At 42.0% G+C, this 18,031-nt stretch overlaps 8 protein-coding genes across 8 annotated transcripts; 3 read left to right on the top strand and 5 right to left on the bottom strand.

Annotated features, from left to right (window-relative positions):
* Positions 1-436: 436 nt before the first annotated feature.
* IL334_006348 (uncharacterized protein) lies at positions 437-2,975 on the bottom strand (the record flags this gene model as incomplete). The annotated part of the gene is made up of 12 exons (XM_062938052.1): positions 437-511; positions 557-652; positions 721-749; positions 804-843; positions 899-989; positions 1,087-1,465; positions 1,529-1,642; positions 1,697-1,770; positions 1,825-1,874; positions 1,944-1,998; positions 2,077-2,416; positions 2,498-2,975. 12 exons carry the CDS (start codon positions 2,973-2,975, stop codon positions 437-439), a joined length of 1,821 nt encoding a protein of 606 aa, XP_062794103.1.
* Positions 2,976-3,284: 309 nt separating this feature from the next.
* Positions 3,285-5,285, bottom strand: IL334_006347 (uncharacterized protein; the record flags this gene model as incomplete). Its single annotated transcript, XM_062938051.1, has 9 exons — positions 3,285-3,621; positions 3,708-3,781; positions 3,864-3,979; positions 4,068-4,128; positions 4,245-4,326; positions 4,403-4,440; positions 4,546-4,620; positions 4,734-5,065; positions 5,141-5,285. The coding sequence occupies 9 exons, from the start codon at positions 5,283-5,285 to the stop codon at positions 3,285-3,287; spliced, it is 1,260 nt and encodes a 419-aa protein (XP_062794102.1).
* A 447-nt stretch (positions 5,286-5,732) lies between these two features.
* On the top strand, positions 5,733-6,783 carry IL334_006346 (translation machinery-associated protein 22; the record flags this gene model as incomplete). Its single annotated transcript, XM_062938050.1, has 5 exons — positions 5,733-5,895; positions 5,979-6,109; positions 6,279-6,470; positions 6,620-6,682; positions 6,739-6,783. 5 exons carry the CDS (start codon positions 5,733-5,735, stop codon positions 6,781-6,783), a joined length of 594 nt encoding a protein of 197 aa, XP_062794101.1.
* Positions 6,784-7,141: 358 nt separating this feature from the next.
* On the bottom strand, positions 7,142-9,266 carry IL334_006345 (uncharacterized protein; the record flags this gene model as incomplete). The annotated part of the gene is made up of 10 exons (XM_062938049.1): positions 7,142-7,353; positions 7,482-7,564; positions 7,642-7,746; positions 7,863-7,939; positions 8,003-8,064; positions 8,136-8,270; positions 8,350-8,481; positions 8,573-8,627; positions 8,732-8,925; positions 9,113-9,266. The coding sequence occupies 10 exons, from the start codon at positions 9,264-9,266 to the stop codon at positions 7,142-7,144; spliced, it is 1,209 nt and encodes a 402-aa protein (XP_062794100.1).
* Positions 9,267-10,417: 1,151 nt separating this feature from the next.
* On the bottom strand, positions 10,418-12,416 carry IL334_006344 (uncharacterized protein; the record flags this gene model as incomplete). Its single annotated transcript, XM_062938048.1, has 6 exons — positions 10,418-10,662; positions 10,761-11,052; positions 11,116-11,235; positions 11,323-11,531; positions 11,602-11,934; positions 12,023-12,416. The coding sequence occupies 6 exons, from the start codon at positions 12,414-12,416 to the stop codon at positions 10,418-10,420; spliced, it is 1,593 nt and encodes a 530-aa protein (XP_062794099.1).
* Positions 12,417-12,891: 475 nt separating this feature from the next.
* IL334_006343 (uncharacterized protein) lies at positions 12,892-14,847 on the top strand (the record flags this gene model as incomplete). The annotated part of the gene is made up of 9 exons (XM_062938047.1): positions 12,892-13,302; positions 13,411-13,573; positions 13,664-13,834; positions 13,893-13,948; positions 14,011-14,163; positions 14,219-14,233; positions 14,288-14,416; positions 14,519-14,642; positions 14,714-14,847. The coding sequence occupies 9 exons, from the start codon at positions 12,892-12,894 to the stop codon at positions 14,845-14,847; spliced, it is 1,356 nt and encodes a 451-aa protein (XP_062794098.1).
* Positions 14,848-15,504: 657 nt separating this feature from the next.
* Positions 15,505-16,404, bottom strand: IL334_006342 (uncharacterized protein; the record flags this gene model as incomplete). The annotated part of the gene is made up of 4 exons (XM_062938046.1): positions 15,505-15,736; positions 15,822-15,928; positions 16,088-16,259; positions 16,373-16,404. 4 exons carry the CDS (start codon positions 16,402-16,404, stop codon positions 15,505-15,507), a joined length of 543 nt encoding a protein of 180 aa, XP_062794097.1.
* Positions 16,405-16,795: 391 nt separating this feature from the next.
* On the top strand, positions 16,796-17,971 carry IL334_006341 (SBDS family rRNA metabolism protein; the record flags this gene model as incomplete). Its single annotated transcript, XM_062938045.1, has 6 exons — positions 16,796-16,824; positions 16,890-16,941; positions 17,021-17,064; positions 17,159-17,288; positions 17,388-17,765; positions 17,867-17,971. 6 exons carry the CDS (start codon positions 16,796-16,798, stop codon positions 17,969-17,971), a joined length of 738 nt encoding a protein of 245 aa, XP_062794096.1.
* Positions 17,972-18,031: the final 60 nt, after the last annotated feature.

Below are 18,031 nucleotides of genomic sequence, written 5' to 3'. Positions count from 1 at the left end.
AGTCGAAATGACGATGCAAAATTACAAGGATTCTGAACGGTAAAAAGCTATCGGATTAGCCGAATCGATCTTCATTTCGCTTTCATACTTCTTTCTATGTTCAAAATGTCTGTTGTCGTTACGCAATGGACCGCTACCGCTCCTTCAGCTAGTCTCATGTGAAGCGAATAGAGACACGCACCCCGCTCAGCGTCCGAGAAACGATATTCACCACGCGCATCGTAAGGCTTGCTCGAGCTGATTTCAAACATCGTTACAAGGTGATCTTATGATTATGAAAATGATAACAAAGATCTGAACGTTCTCTTCTATGACTCGATGTCACCAAGCTGGAAAATACGTTGTATGCTCTATGCATCTACAGATTGTCCAGAAATGATCCGGGAATCAACCCTCGAGTCTGGAAATTACAGAAGACCCAAACCGAGAATTGCGGTTAGTGATCGGGATAATGGGATTCATTGGAACAGGTTAATCCTAATCCGGGTACAGCTGTTGTAGAGTGGTTTAGCTGATGGAATTTATTAAATCAGATGAGACGACTGTCAATACTCACTTTACCGGGATTCATGATTCCTTTAGGATCCAGAGTATTCTTTAATTGTTTCATTACAGCTACTGTTCCCTCTCCAAGTTCAAGAGGCAGGTATTCCTATGATTGAGTAATCGGCATTTGCATCAGATCAACCAGTATTACACAAACAGTCTTTTTTCACTTACACGTTTACCAATGCCGACACCATGTTCACCTATTAAAGCTTTAGCTATGTATCCTCACTCAAAACTGAATCCAAAACACTCACCAGTACATGTACCTTGAAGTGCTATTGCCCTTTTCACCATCTATATGAATCGTCAGTTCACGATTTCCTCTTGTTGGATATTTAGTTCGACTTACTCTGTGAGCTGCAGCATCTACTTTTTCGAATTCACCAGGGATCTTTGCGTCGAATATCAATGCGCAATGGAAATTACCATCTCCTACGTGACTATTCGGAACGAAGTTCAGCATTGAACGTTTCACGTCTCCTTTATGTTACTTTAATTGAAAAAGAAAAAGAGCAGACGATCATAAGAATGACTTACCCCAAGATAGGACCTACGATGCCATTTTGTTTCAAATCTTCCTTTGTCTGTTTAACCAATTTCGGTAAATTACTTGCTGGCACACAAACATCTGTTGAATAACAGGTACCTCCCTCAACCAAAGCCATCGCACTCCAATGAGCAGATTTTCTCGCGCTCCAAAGTTCATTACTTTCCATATCATTTTTAGCGAAAACTAAATCTTGTCCACCATGTTTCTTTGCTATCTCATTGACGATCTTGATACTTGCTTGAATAGAAGCTGGATCTGATCCTTGAAACTTGAAGAAGATTGTATCTAATGATGGTAATGGCATACTGACATTCCCAAATCTACTTATAGCTTCCATCATCAAAGTATCACATAATTCGACACATTCTGATCAAACGGACGTTACTATAGGCTGACTGCGCTGTGAAGGGGTGTAATAGAGTTACTCACGCATGGGTACACCACGGTTGATCACTTCCCCAACGGCGGAAACAGCTTCTTCAACACCTGGGAATCCACACACTGCCACTCGAGTCGGAAGTATAGGAGCGAGTCGGATGGTAGCTTGATATACAGGTCAGCATATGCCGCATCTCCCTTCGCATTCAAGTTACTTACCTTCAGTCACTATACCTAGCGTTCCTTCCGCTCCGATGAAAAGCTTGGTGAGATCATAGCCCGCGGAAGATTTCCTGCAGGTTCCACAGATTTAGATGTTATCTCTGAAAAGAGAAGATCATACTCACCTGGATCGTTGCCGTGTTTTGATGATTTCACCATTTGGTAGGACGACAGTCTGAATGGAGGAGGGAAGGATGGATATTGAGCTGCCATAAACCGCGGAAGGGTAATGATGTGTACTCACAGCATTCAGAAACCATTCTCCTTTGGCAGTACCATATCTGACCGCATTGGTGCCACTGATATCCCAAAGCTCAATCAGTCATTGATACATTAGTGAAAGGAACTATTTGTCCCAGGTCATGAAAATCACTCACCTACAACCGGTAGCCATCATACCACCAATACAAGCACTAGGCCCAGGATCTAATGGGAAAAACATGTTTAAACCTCTTTCTTTTAATTCTTCATTAATCGCCTCCCATTGACATCCAGCTTGAACTACAGCATCTGCATCTTCTTCATGTAATTCCAACATCTTATCCATTCTAGATAAATCAACACAAATTCCCCCATATGGACATGTTATATGTCCTTCTAAAGATGTTCCGCCACTTAGAGGAGTCACTGGTACTCTATATTGATTCGCTACTTTCATTACTGCAGACACATCTTCTGTCGTTTCTACGTATACGACCACGTTAGGTAAAGCAGCGGCTAAGGGATATTATCATCATCAGCTTTGAATATCCAATCGACCACGCCAAAAATGCGACATGAGAAGAAGAGGTTACGAACCATGATATGTATTGGCTGACACACCATGAGATAGTAGTTCATCAGGATTGATAGTTACTTGATCTTCGTTGAATTTACTTTTCAATATCTCGATAACTTTTTTGACTTCTTCTTCAGATGCATATTCTGGTTTAGCAGATGACGGAATCACCTGTTCACCTTGACTTTGACTTTGACTGTCATCTGGCGAAACGTAGGCTTTACTTCTATCTGAAGCAGTTTTGACTTGGAACGCATCACATTGAACTAGATTACGTTGAGTCCATAGCTGACTTAAGATGACAGCTGTGGTACTACTTATGAGTACAGTAAGACCATATGATCGATAAGACGATGAAGATGATTTCGATGAGGAAGAGGATGATGTGTACGATCGATAGGAACTTTGTTGTGATCTTGTTATTCTTCCGGATATTTGTCTGGGGATCCCCGTGAATTGGTGTCGAACATTTCTGGAAGGAAGAGAAAGGCGAAACATGGTTGACAAGTGGATCAACGATCGTTCTGATCACAAGATCTTTAAGTTTGACACGGATCGCGGACCGTTTATTAGCTCAACCTTTAAAGTCAAGAAAATTCACAAAGTTCATCCACCAAAAAAAAAGGTTAATTTCGTACATCTCCTATATTTTTCGGTTTAAAGCGAAGAAAGAGTCGATCAAATGGTGTGATCCGGAAATGCCGGCATTTACCTATAATTGCCATCCACCAGACGTCTGAGTAGCCCGAGATACATGAACGTATATATGCATTTTGAACCCATGAAATGATGACAATGTTATTGATACTACCGATCATCATCAGCCCTATACTGAGGATCACCTAGATCCATCCAACCTCCACCACCTTCTTCATCATCTGTCAAACCTTCTTCATCACCCATTACGTATCCTCCCATGCCATCTTCTGCATGACCCCCTGTTGGGCTGACATGATCATCCCCATGGTCTAATCCCAGACCGAGACCTAGACCGTTCGCACGTGCTATCAAGCCTTCTGCAAGTTCGGGCGCGTGAAGGTTGACGGGTTTTGTAGGTGGGTGTGAAGGTATGGGACGTCGAGGGAATGACCATCCATTGGATGCTGGAGGTATGATCAATGGAAGGAGAAGTGATGATGGAGGGCTGTACAATACATCAATGGAGATCAGTTCAAAGGGTCTTGAATGGATGTAAAACAGTCAGATGATGATGCAGTTTAGTAAACTCACTATCCACTCGGGCCAATATTGAAAAACAACTGCAGATTCCGCCTTCTTCCCAAATCATACGGATTGAGGTATATCTATCGATGTACCAGGGTGGTAAGCACGCAAAGGATCCTTTTTCCAGCTGTATACGCAGCTTTACAGCCAGTAATTACTCACTAAACCCTCCTTCTTAGCTTTGGAAGCGAGATAAGCATTGTCATGGCTCTCAATCGATGTTTCTCCGTATGATACCATATATAGATGCCACGTCATCAGAACCGAGACAGCGAAGCCTGACATGACAAGATCAGTAATGATACAGAGTCTTCCTCCTCCCACAAATAGTTTTGGAAGAAAAATGTAGGAGAATTAGTCACTCACCGATTGCGAGGCAGAGGACGTATATCAGTGTAAATCCCAACTTTGGCGTTATCGATGGCCACTTCAAAGAGAGTCAAGGTTAGCGCTTGAAGGGATCTAGGAATTGCGAAGATAGGATGGAAAGGTTGGAGATCGGCATAGGGTGAGATCTTTGGGATTATACCAGGCAGAACTCACCTCCGCGTGATAGTCAAATGTTGACAGAAATTGATGATATCCGGTCGCGGCAACCGTCGTACATGCTAGTGATAGCCATGCCCTATACAAAGAAAAGACATAAGATGATAAGTGATGCATTATTGTCTTCCCAATCACCGTGGTTTGGCTGAACTTACATGAAAAGAACGAAATGACGTTGATTATGTATGCCGACCTGAAGAAAAGCAAAGGGTATTCAGCATTTATCCGATAGATATGTCTGGTCAAAATTTGCTAGCAGGCTCTAAGATGCCCGAAGTGAATAAGGAGACAAACTCACACATGCGTTGATCCAAGGACAGTGATGATCCATTTGTAGGACGCATCGTTTACATACGGAGCAATGATGAGTTCTCTGATTTTTTCATTAATAAATTGACATATTGGTCAGCGATTAATTCTGCACATTGCAGTGAAAGATCCTTCTTGGTCTTGAGTGATGGTGATGAATGTGTGATATTTACATACTTCTGGTTTTGGACCATCACATTTCCTACATCTTCTAACTCTTCTACCTGCTCCTTCCCAAATTCCACTTGATCCGCTTTCTCCTGTACTAGCTCCAGTCAGAGTTCTACCTCTTCTTCTGAAACCCCATCTTTCTCCTGCCCAGATACTTTTCGGATTCGATAGAAGCCATGATATACTTTTATCATTTCCGGAAGCTTTGGGTGCTGGATATCCCGGAGGGACATGTGTTACCAAGTAATATTGTCCATATAGATTTATAGGTACTAAGATGAGTAAAGGGAGGAGAAGGAAGAATGAGAGTGGTGATAATGATCTGACTACCACGTCGACTACAACGACAGTCAGAAGATATCTCCCTAATTCGCTTGAGTCGATATTCGATAATGAGAACAAAGTGCACTTACAATAGATGAATCCTCCTGATAATATCAATGACCAACACATGAATACAAACACAGGTCCAGCAGCTCCAGTCATCCAATCAGCTGCATTTTCCACTTTCTTGAAACATCTAATCACAGTTCCTGAAAGCCCGTGTATCAGAGGCATGATGATGTCGCCTGATGGACTTTATTCTTACGGATTCAGGCAACGAAATCGTATCGATAATTGTAGGATTGACGCGTAAGAGCGTGCTTTGATCGTTGCTCTCTCGGTGGAAGAGCAAATTGATGGTTTCGCGACCACTTTTTCTTCCTAGAATCTTGTCAACTTCCTCTTTGAGAAGCGCTCCGACGTCCTGCGTCTCGAGATGTCTGTCTGCGTGTAAAGCTAATTCAGCTGGATCAGAGGTGAGATAGTGGTGTACATGTATATCATATATTTGCACAACAACACAGCATAATTACCCCCGTGAACTTACAGTGATCGGATATCATCATCATCTCCGTCGTCGCCATCCAATAACTATCACCATTTTAAACTCCTTTCTCAAGCATTGGTCGAAAGAAGATTGCATTCGTTTCTTCATTATCAAAAACATCTGCAGAACGGAAAATGGCATCCACAGCTGGCCCTTCAACCAAACCTATCGTTCCACATTACTGTGCGATATGTTCGCTACCTACTGAATATTGTGAATTCGGACCATCGTTTTCAAAATGTAAGACTTGGTTGGAGAGTGAAGATAAAGATGAACACGAGAGATTATGGGGAGATAGTGAGTAGTCTATTTTTGGTGGTACTGGAATGTCTGCCTCTTGCACAGAGTCTTGTATCGTTGACAAAGGTGGGACGAAATAGGCAATCTAGCTGCTCGTATCGGTACATTGTCAGTTGAGAAACAAGAAAAACTAGAAGCGGATGCGGTAAAAGCTGAGAAGAAAGCTGCTAAGAAAGCAGAAGCTGAAGCTAAGAAGAAAGGAGAGACCAAGGTGAGTGATTGCGTATGATCTGATATACGATGATCGTATCAATGTCACGAATGCCAAACACATCTCTACATAAAACAGAAGATTATCCCTTTCTCTGCGTTTCTCCCTCCCTCGATCCCTCGATCAATTCTCTAACAGCTGACTTGCCAAATTTTTTCTAATTCGGTAGATCATAATCAAAAGATCTGAAAGGACAAGACGTAAACATCAAACACATGTACAGAATTTAGAATTGTTCGGTATAGATTTGAAAAAAGCAGCTAAATTCTTCGCTGGAAAATTCGCTACTGGATCAAGTGTGTCTAAGACTCCTCAAGGTGAAGAAGAGATTGTTATTCAAGGTGATGTCGGTGATGATATTGTGAGTACGCCATGCTTCTGCGTCTTGGAAGCGTCTATCCTTCCCCTCCTCTTGAAAATGAAGGAGGGGGTTCAAGTCCTGCTGTAGACTTTGCTCGAATATTACCTTATCCAAATGCTCAGCGCTGATTGCGCAATGCACCATAACAGGTCGAAATGCTAAGAGCTCAAGTGGGTGTCTTGAAAGGTGCTCCAGCAGATCAAGTTACCAGGGTAAGTTGTCACATAGGTGTGAGTACGAAAAAGCTGATAGTATTGCTTGACACCAGGTCGAGGTCAAGAAGAAGAAAGCAGAGGATGAACCTGTTGCTTGATCGTCTACTCACCACTGTACATGGACGGATCTTACATGCATCACACATACCAGACTTTATACTCACGTATCTGATCATCATTAGTATGATCACCCAGGCTCCGACATGCTAAATATACATTCCAAGAGCTGATGCATGTATATCGATGGCTCATCTAAGTCCGAATCAAGCAGATGAACAGATGTCTCCATATAGATGTGAGTAAGAGTGAAACAAAATTCAAACAGGATTTACAAGATGGTCAAATATCACTGAACACAAGAACGTTCTTCCTCCCGATTTCCTGTCCTCAAACAGGTCGTCTTCAAATATCGGACCGTTTGGCCCTCTCTCAGTCTACCTTGCAATGGCAATGCAATCATTGATTTCCGGATGTACTACCAAAAGTCATGATCTCTTCGAACAACAATCTCTTCAATTCTTCCCTACTGATCTCGTCTTTCATCATGTCGAAATCGAAGAAACTGGGTGCAAGTGGTTTGGCGGATGGTTCATCTTCTGGATCATGGTATGCGTCAAGATAAGGGTGTGAAAGACATTGTTCCACAGTGAAACGCTTCTTTGGGTCAACTTAAGTAGTAAAACAGAGACGTCAGCTGAAGCTTGTCCCTCTTAGTCACAACTCTCAGAGAGGGAAACCTGATGCTGATGGGGGAAAGTTGTTTCGCTAACAAAGATAACAAAGAAATGACACTGACAAGTCAACGTCTTACTCAAGAAATCGATGGCCGCAGGGGAAGCATTAGGATATAACGATTGGAACGTTCTTTGTTTACGGAATCTACAACAAAGTACAGTCAGCCGAGACAAGGGATTCAACTGACCCACAGCTTTTCATGAATTGTCAATCATACTCACTGCAAAGTCCTGACATATTCCTTTGATCTCTTGGAGGTGATAGCCTGAAATTCTTCGATGGTGGGTGTACCGAGCACGTCCAGAATGAGAGAAAGTTGGTGATGACTGTGATTGAAATCAATCAGTGATCAATCGTCATCAACATTGAGATCCCGGTTTAAGAGCAGATCATAGAATCCCGGGCTGGGGACCCCTTGGATGGACTCGGAGACAAAACTCACTAATCCCTTCCAGGGAATAAAGGTTTACCACTCAACATCTCAGCTAAGATACAACCTACTGACCACACGTCGATCGACTGTTCGCAAAATGGAGCAGCTCAGGGGGAGTTCTTTTTCACCCCATCAGATGACAGACTCACCTTTGTGTACATTCTGAAGGAAAGCATAACTTCCGGAGCTCTATACCATCTAGTAGCGACATCTGTTTCATATACATGTAGGTAAGCCCTGCCCCGGCTCCACATAGATTACCGTTATTCGGAGGAAACTCACATTCAGTCATGAATCCTTGATTGGCACCATCAGGAAGAGAGGTTTGAGTGGATCTAGCTAAACCGAAATCACATACTTTCAGATCACAGTTTGCGTTCAAGAGTAGATTTGAAGGTTTGAGATCTCTGTGAATGACTACCATTGATAATAGCGGCGTCAATACAGCGGCATGTGATGGGTCGAGTTCAAAGACACAGGAGACTGGGAAACTTACTCTCCGCTGAGTGAAGTGCTTTCAAAGCTCTGCAAGTCTGATATAGGAAATATTGACAATGATCATCTGAAAGATCCTGAGTACGGATCACTCGATGTAAGTCCGTTTCCAGTAATTCTTGTACCAAGTATACTGATTGATCAATCGAGAGGATTAGCTCAAACATACGACACATAGATGTCGTATCATCGGACTTGATGTATAGGTCGTATAGAATACTCACCTTCTTTGAAGCTATCATACGATGCAGGTCGGATAATATCGAGTACTGAAATGATCTACAATTGTCGCTTTTTCATCAGCACAACATCGCATAGCATTACACTTCATGATTTTTCGTTCAACAATCATACTCCTAGGTAGATAAGGTGATCTAACTTACGTTTTCGCTGACACCTTCTTCGGCAAAGTATTTGAGTAATTTCAGTTCTCTCAAAGTACGTAAAGCGAACATTGAATGATCAAAAGGTGCTATTTTCTTAATGGCGACTTTTGTTCCTGATGGTCTATGTACTGCAGATGCTACCACTCCATATGCACCTTCTCCAATGACGTCGAGGACATGGTATGTGTGACCTGGTATACTCCATGTCAGCTGTGTTCGTCGATGTGGTGATGTGGGGTATACAGAGATACGAAGGTATATAGAACAAAGGAGAACTCTACATGGGTTACAGAACGCCATGCTGTAAGAGCCAGCTCCAGCGAACGACACAAATTTGCGAAAATATGATGGACTTGAATGGAAAGATAGATCACTCACCAACGTTGAATTTGACTTTCCTAGGTGCACTGGCTGAGTTGCCTTTAGTAGTCCTTTCTTGAGGCTGACCTGCACCTTGATTTGATCGTGCAGCAGATACTTTTGCTTGTTCTCTTACTTCTGTAGGACCCGAGCGACGAGTTGAGGATGCCATAATATAGGGACGGTCAAGTGGACTGTAATAGATGCTGAGGAAACGAATATGTTGCGTCGAAAGTACAATCTTTGACTAAGAGATATTACGAATGGAAGACCGTTATTCTGCTCGAGACAATGAAGAGAGATAGTCAGAGTCAGATGAGCTATATACACTGACGTGTACACAGTAGAGAAGAAAAGAACGTACAATACGACAATTCAAAGAGATATTCCTTTTCTTCTCTCTTCAGGATGATCAAGTGAGATGCAGCTACTCTTAACTGGGATAGAAGATGAAAGGAAAGATGATCCAAGGGGATGAGTGAGCTAGATTGGTAGCAGTGTAATGCAGATTACGGGTTGAGGAAACAAAGGAGTGATACTACGAGAGTGATAAATTGATATTGAGTCTTTCGATTGTCGAGATTGACGATTTCGGGATAGGAGTGAAGGGTCAAAGGATAGCGCTGGCTGGCTGATGAGAATGGAGTGAAGTTGGATGAAAAGAGGAAGAAAGGGCGGTGAAAGTCAAGGATTCAAGTGAAGATGAAGATGAAGATAGTACCATGGCAGCCATAGCAATGGGACCGTCCATCATCATCGTTATAGTGAAGTGTTTCATCTCTATTGTTTGTGTTGATGTGTTAACATGAAAGATGATCCGTGCGTCTACTGTTTGGATTGCATCAATTGAACAAAGAGAGCGAGATGGTAGTAGGATGTATGTGTTTCAACTGCATGTTTTGTATCTTGTGGTTGTGATTGGGGGGTTCAACCCAAACATATGCACATGAAAAGAAAAGAGAGGGATGATATTATCATTGTCACAAGGGAGAAATCAAAAGTGTTTCGAATGAACAATAAACGATGAAATAAATCTGAAACGCCACTAAATCATGTAGAGTTCGATCGATACCTGAAACTGATATATATATATATATCCATCTCCTCTTTGCTCTTTGCCCGTGTGATCCCTCCCATTCTGCTTCTTCTCAAGCCAGAAGCAAATATGCATTTAGATACTATGACAGTCAATCTACAATATGCATCCACTACACTCGGGTGCTAATCAATCATCATCACAATGCAAAGATCTAATCTAATCTACTCTTAAATCCAATCTCCCAACCACCAATCCTCCCTTATCCTTAACAGCCCTGGTATCAACTATATGATATATTTGTAAGGGTTTAATAAACCTTTTGGATCGAACAATGTCTTGATCTTTCTCATGAGTTCAATGGAAGTATCATTCTTTGAATATCCTATATAAGGAGCTTTCATAACTCCTAATCCATGTTCTGCTGATATCGAACCTTCATTCTCAGATACGATTTCATAGATATATGGTTCGATGATCTTTTCAACTTCGTCGGAATATTTGTTTGCCACTATATTGATATGTAGATTACCTATTAGAAAAGCATTCGTACATCAGTAATCGGCTCGGCTCATATTGATGTTATACCGAATGTTTTGCGATTGATAAAGGAAGGGAAGCATCACTCACCATCACCCATATGACCGTATCCAGCTACAGCTCTGATAGGACCATCTTTGTTTCCATCACCTTCCAATACACCACCTTCCCTTAATTTGGTTCTCATCTTCTCTACCAATCCGTACATTTTTCCAACGGGTACTGAGACATCGTATTTGTACACTGATCCCGCTTTACCAGCTGATTCGGGAACTAATTCACGTAATGACCATAAGGATTGGAATTGAGTTGAGTCTTGTGCCAATACTCCATCAAGAACCATTTCGTTCTCCATCAAATGTTCGAGAAGACCCGTCAGTTTCTAATCAGGCGATATCAGATATTTAATTGTCCAATCCGTTTTAGAATTAAGGATCATACTCACAGCTTCATCGTGTTCAGAGTTGCTACCACCAGTTTCTATCAGACAGTAGAAGTCACCCTCTGTCTCAAACACTTTTCTTTCACCTCCATTCTCTTCTTGGTGTTTCTTTACGAGGGCATACTGTGCAATTAACAAAATTAGCACGAAAAAACAAGCAAACTATTGATTCGGATACCAAGGACAATGACGCAGTGGGCAGTAACTTACACTTTGTTTGTCGAAGAATTCAAACGCAGATAAGATCTCTCCCAGATGACCTTTGGCTTCAGCAAAGACTTTTTGTACTGCCTCGTAAGAGTCCAAAGAGAAGACAGCGACATTCATAGCGCTTGGTCTTCTAGGACATAATATCGAGATAGCAGTGATTATTCCAATTGTACCTTCTGATCCGATGAACAGTTGTTTGATGTCAAATCCTATGTGAATGTTGTCGTCTCAGCATGGTTGGTCATGATGCTAAAACGTGAATAAAAGCGGAGAACATACCAGTATTATCTTTTCTCAATTTACTCAAACCATTCCAAATTGTACCATCAGGTAAAACCACTTCTAAACCTAACACGGTGCCATGTAAACTACCATATCTCAACAATCTTAAACCACCCGCATTGGTAGCTACGTTTCCACCTATATGACAAGATCCTTTCGCACCTAAATCCAACGGGAATATGAAACCTTTTTCAGCCAAAAAATGATCTGCAGCTTCTAGTATGACTCCGCCATCCGCAACCAGTACACCTGATACTTCATCGAATGATCGAATTTGATTCAAGTTGGTGAGATTCAATATGATTTCATCATGAATCGGGTTTGATCCTCCTGAAACGTGCAGAAAAAAAAAGAAGTCGTTAGTCGTTTGCCACCATTCAGATGATACTGATACCGCATAAAGTAGATGATCACTCACCTACTAAACCGGTATTTCCACCTTGTGGGACGACAGCCAAATCATTATCGTAACAATATTTCAAAACCTTTGAAACTTCTTCTGTGGTTTTGGGTTTGACCACTATAGGACCTTTTCCATGATATTTATTCATCCAATCATCGTTGAAGCTTTTCAATTCATCTGCAGTTGCTGATCCGTCCAATGTCGATAATGTCGATGAAGCGATCGATTTGAGGTTGGTCAAGTGATCTTGAGTTGGTTTGGCAAATTTGTCAGAACGTGGAGGAAGACTTGATCCATGCCGTATAGAAACTACAGGTGCAGCTCTTCGGAGAGAAGTGAAAGGGATAGCTCGACGAGACAATGATCGAGCTGAAGCAAGTCGCGCGATTGACCTCGTAGCTATTGACATCTTGATTATGTGCCTTTTGATGAATTACCAAGTAAGGTAGAGACAGAGTACAGCGTCTGTGTCTATTCAGGACCAGTGAGTCTTGGTTGTCTGGGATGGATTTCTGTTGAGATCTTTGACGATGAGCAGAGAAAAGTGTGTTGATATATAAAAAAAACACCTTCCTCCCCACCGAGTTCTTTTATTTCGGGGGATGAAACCGAAGGAAAGATTAACCGTCGGCAAACGCGCGTATAGACACTCAAGATTACGTAATCAACGCTCTGGGCTTCGAAAGTTGACTGGACTGCCACATTCACTCAAGTTAAAGGGGGGGGGTCCGTGCGTCATAGTAAATATTTGTTTTTATTTTGGGAATTCAGAGTGATATTGCGATCGAACATTACTTTTCAAGTGTTTCATCTTTCATCTTGTATCTCTCTCTTTATTGTTCCCCATCTTGTCCACTGTCATCACCCTAAGCATTCCTCCCATCATGCCCACCCCACTCACACGATCACGACCGATAACACATCCATACCCTTCCTATCCTTTATCGAAAATGGATACTGCAGGACAAGTAGCTGGACCAAGTAGATTATCCAATCGATCATCTTCACCTTCACCTTCACCGTCCTCATCATCGCGTTGCTCAACCGCAACTTCACTCGACGACCTGAACGATATGCCTGGGATAGATATGTTCAGACCAATGTACGATAGTAATCCCGCTTTGGAAGACAAGATGAGCTCAGCGACTATAACTGGAGTACAGGATGTACCATCTCAAATTGGCAAAGCGGGTCAAGGGGAAATTAAGAAAAGAAAGTTTCCGGAAGAAGAGGATGAAGATATACTGAGGGAATCAAACGATAGATTCGTTTTGTTTCCAATCAAATATAGAGAGGTATGTAATTCTACTACAACAACTTGATCACGCACCCGCTCGCAAGGTCGTGAGCGTTTCATCTCGCCTCAAGTAGGAGATTTATCGCTAATATCACCTATGAAAAAGATATGGCAGGCATACAAAGCATCCCAAGCATCGTTCTGGACGTCCGAGGAACTCGACCTGGGTCACGATTTAGGGGACTGGAATGACAAGTTGACGGAGCAAGAGAGGTTTTTCATATTGAGGATACTAGCTTTCTTTGCTGCGAGCGACGGGATAGTGGGTGGTAAGTTGGAGAAACCTCCTTTTTCTCTTTTGCTGGGGTCTCCTTCGTTCTCATAGGATCATTCTGCCATGTGCTGATTTTTTCGTGTAGAAAACATTGTATCGCAATTCTCGTTAGATGTTCAAATAGCAGAAGCCAGAGCCTTTTATGCGTTCCAAACTATGATGGAGCAAGTGCACAGCGAAACATATAGTCTGTTGATTGAGACGTATGTGAGGGACAGTGAAGAGAAGGACTTCTTATTCAGAGGGATGGAGAATAGTGAGTGCAATTTCAATATTAGGAGTCATGGGGTTTTTGACTCATGATTCGCTTAAAGTTCCATGCGTGAGGAAAAAGGCAGATTGGGCACTAAAGTATATAACGGATGATATGGTAAGTACAATCTGCCTTTTGCTGCGCTGTCATAGCGCATTGAGCTGACCTGCAATACCTAGCCCTTCCGACTGCGACTGGTCGCTTTCGCATGTGTAGAGGGTATTTTCTTCTCAGGATCTTTCGCTGCGATCTTCTGGTTGAAGAAGAGGGGTCTAATGCCTGGATTGACATTCTCGAACGAGTTGATCAGCAGAGACGAAGGGACGCATACTGTAAGCTTAGCTGTGAAGAATGCTGTAACGAGACTGACCACAATGCTTTCATCAGGATTTCGCATGTCTAGTAAGTTTATCTGGCAGTTCTACCAAAGGTCGCGCTGATCAGCTGTTGTCATAGCTGTACAACCACCTAAGACACAGGTGTTCGGAAGAAGAAGTCCATAATATCGTTACGGAAGCTGTTGCCATAGAAAAGGAATTCCTGACAGATGCTCTACCTTGTGCCTTGATCGGTATCAATGCAGATGTAAGTTTGTTCCTCTTCGTATAGTCTGAAACCAACCTCCTTCAACACTCCATGCAACTTGCATATGGTTACTGTATGCTGACTTCGTATCATCATCTCCAGTTGATGTGCCAATATATCGAGTTTGTCGCCGATCGCCTGATAGTTGATCTGGGTTATTCAAAGATATTCCACGCTAAGAATCCGTTTGATTGGATGGAATTGATTTCCCTTCAAGGTAAAGCAAGTGAGTTTTATCTTTTTTTCCGCTTATAGCATATCTTATTGGTATTGCGTTACTAATCATGGGTTTCGCAGACTTTTTCGAATCAAGAGTATCATCTTATCAACTCGCAAATGTCTCTCGATCAGGTACACCTTCCATACCTCACAAAGATGGGGCAAACGAGAGATCCTCGAGAAGGGTATTCACCACCGATGCCGATTTTTGATTCATCTTTGTTCTTTTTCTTATGACGATACCTTCATCACGCACCATTCACACAATCTAACATAGTCGCACACCTCACTATAGCATTGTTGTACTTTTAGTACCTGTAAATTGTAACTTTATATACACATCAGCACAACCCTTCTCCATCATCAGATCATCAATCATGCAACAGATGCAGTAAATGATTTCATGCGTTTCAAGCTGTCTTCAAGGTTATCACTGTTCCGACATTCACTCATTTGGGAGACACATTTCATTTTGCTGCTGGTTACTATCTTTCCTGCAGTACGTAACAACGGCAATGCAAGTTGAATTGAGATGACGCCCATTCGTTGAGAATGGGTGATTATAAAGAGATTTACAAATTTGGGTGGTGATTGTATATATGGTACAACTTTCTGTTTTATATCTCTATTCCTTGAAGTTGAGTCTATGCTTGTTTTTTCTTAGAGATTCGAGTGATGATTTGTCTTGAGCTTTTGCATTATCATTAAGGGCTGAGCCAAAAGATCTAGCGTGTAATCTTTTCTATTTGCTTCTTCCGTTGTAGTTTCCGTTACGTTCTGCTTACTTGATGAGCCTCCCAGCGTGATTTGAATCCCCTTTCAAGCCTTCCTTGGCAATAGACCGCCTTCCCCTGACAACCATATGGTCATTATTCTATGACAGGCTTTGGTAATTTCATTTGATCACCACCTTGTAATACCCATTCGAACCCTTTTTTACCGATACCAGCATTCGATTTGAATCTATCAAAACTTGCTTTTTCCAATCTTCTAGCTATCATCCTTGTTGGGAAGGCAGATATCAATAATGCCCTTTGATGGAAATGAGTAATCGATGGGTTGATGGGTGAAGGCGTGTAATTGATTAATTCGAGACATGATCTGTTTTTGGCATAGAGATATGATGAAAGATCAGCATGTATAATACTTTGAATTTGAAGTGGATCCGACAGATATGCGCACTCACACGTATTGAGCTAAACTCAAATTGACGGACATCATGGTCGCCGATTCGTTTGAGATATCGACGAAGACTACTTCTCTTACGTATGCCGTCGGTGGAAGGTGAAACAGCTTGTGATGAAAGCAAGCGTGGTAGAGTCAGCTTTGGTCCTTCTGAGTATGTAGATCAACACACAAGTAGAGACAGGTGGCAAAGGTGACTGGGTACTCGTACATGAATAAGGAAACACCGAGGAATCGTAATGACAATGGCACATGTGCTATACTCACCTTGGTTATCCATTTCGGTGCACCTTGCTGAACGCCTATCAATCTCTCTGATCTCAAAATACCCGTTTCGGGATCTACACTTCTATTTATCGTGTCTACTGAGTAGACATGGGTAGCGAATGGATTAGGGTATTTACGATGAAGTGCCGACAGGGTTTGAGAGGGTGGATAGCTATTCGTGTCGTTGTCAGTCGACAGAATCTTGACACCGTTGACATCTCTTCCACGCAAAGCTAAAGCACTGATGCTCGCAGTCCGGACCTGAAATGCAAAAGAGCTACTCACTTATAATCTACCTCATTTTCGAATACTTTCATCTTCTTATCCTACTTCACCTATTCGGGATATCCGTTTTTCTTTTTATTGTTTCAAATCTAATCTCGCAGTGTATCGCATTCCTATGTTGACATTATCATTCTTCGCTTCCTGTTGATTGGGTCGAGACTGATATGATGATTTGTGTCTTATGAATGGAGTGAGTGAAGAAAGTGAACAACGAGAGTACAAAGTCCACGTTATATATCTATCCCCTACACGACTTCAACTTTCCCACGGTTGCAATAGTTCATATTGTTGTTTTCTTGATGACGTCTAAAAAGTTAAAAATTGGAAATATAGTATGGTTCCATCTCTCTTCTTGTCTGTGAGCACTATAGACAGCAAGAAACAGACCCAATAACAAGCTCATTGAAGGATACGAATAACACAATGAACAAACAACCGGGAACCCAAATAAAGTGAGATGACTCATTAACCCTGCGCATCAGGCATTTCGCTGACAAAATCTCTCCTTTCTTCGCAGATTGACCAATGTCAGTATAGTGCGGATGAAGAAAGGTGGAAAGAGGTTCGAGGTGGGTTAGCCAGCGCTATGAACAGAATCGCCGCGTATCCACCCATCAAGCTAATATGTATTGCTGGGGAATAATACAGATTGCATGCTATCAAAATAAAGTATCAGAGTTCCGTTCAGGCGTGTGAGTGATAAGATTTCGATTGAAAGTCTTGGATATGTTGCTTGTTTGTCTTGCGGAGCAAATTGACTGATAGTTGCATCTGCTCAACTTACAGTGAGACCGATCTTTCTGAAGTACTCCAGATAGAGCAAGTGTTTACGAACGTACCGAAAGGTCAAGTAGCAAAGAGAGATGACTGGGCGAAGTGTTTCGTGACGGACGATATAAACAAAGTGATTGAAGAAGTGAGTGAAACTCAACTATCGCTCTCATCTTCATATACCATCAAAGCCATCCAAATGTCAGCCGTTTGAGACATGCTTATATCCGTGAGGCGTTTGCAGATCCTTCGCAAAGGAGAATTGCAAATCAACAATCTCGAACGATCACATCAACTATCATCTCTGTCAAGGGAAATAGCCACGTTGGTAACGGAAATGACAGTGGATCCAACAACGAATCGTAAACATACTGTTGGAATGATTGAGAAATCAATGTCAGAAGTTGGATATTCAGTCAAAGCTGACAAACCCGCAAAAGCACAAGCATTAGAATTGATCAAGAAGCTAAGTGAAGGTGGTGAAAATGTATTACCTATCAGAAGAGCAAGGATGAGAGTCAGAATCACGATGCCCGGTAAAGACGGAAAGAGGATAAAAGAAAGTGTGATGAAAGAAGTAGAAGAAGTAGAAGAAGACGATATGGGTATGGAATGGGAAGCTGTAAGTCTCTTCGTTCGTTTGTTTCATCGATCGGTAATATCACCGGGGTACAAATAGATTGAGAAAGTAAATACGCTGACGACGTTACTCTCATGCCTCAGATCGTGCAAATAAATCCTGGCTCTTTCCGGACGATCACTGATTTGGTGAACAATGAGACCAAAGGAAAAGGTAGAGTGGAAGTGATGGGTAATGTGGGTAATTAGAGATAACAGCATGCATAGGAAGGACTATCTCTTCGATAGTGCACTCAACAAATCCATCAT

Source organism: Kwoniella shivajii, chromosome 9, assembly GCF_035658355.1.
Source record: "Kwoniella shivajii chromosome 9, complete sequence".
NCBI classification, from domain to species: Eukaryota; Fungi; Basidiomycota; class Tremellomycetes; order Tremellales; family Cryptococcaceae; genus Kwoniella; species Kwoniella shivajii.
Note: the sequence above shows the minus strand (reverse complement) of the source record. Positions and strands in the feature narration are given on the sequence as shown.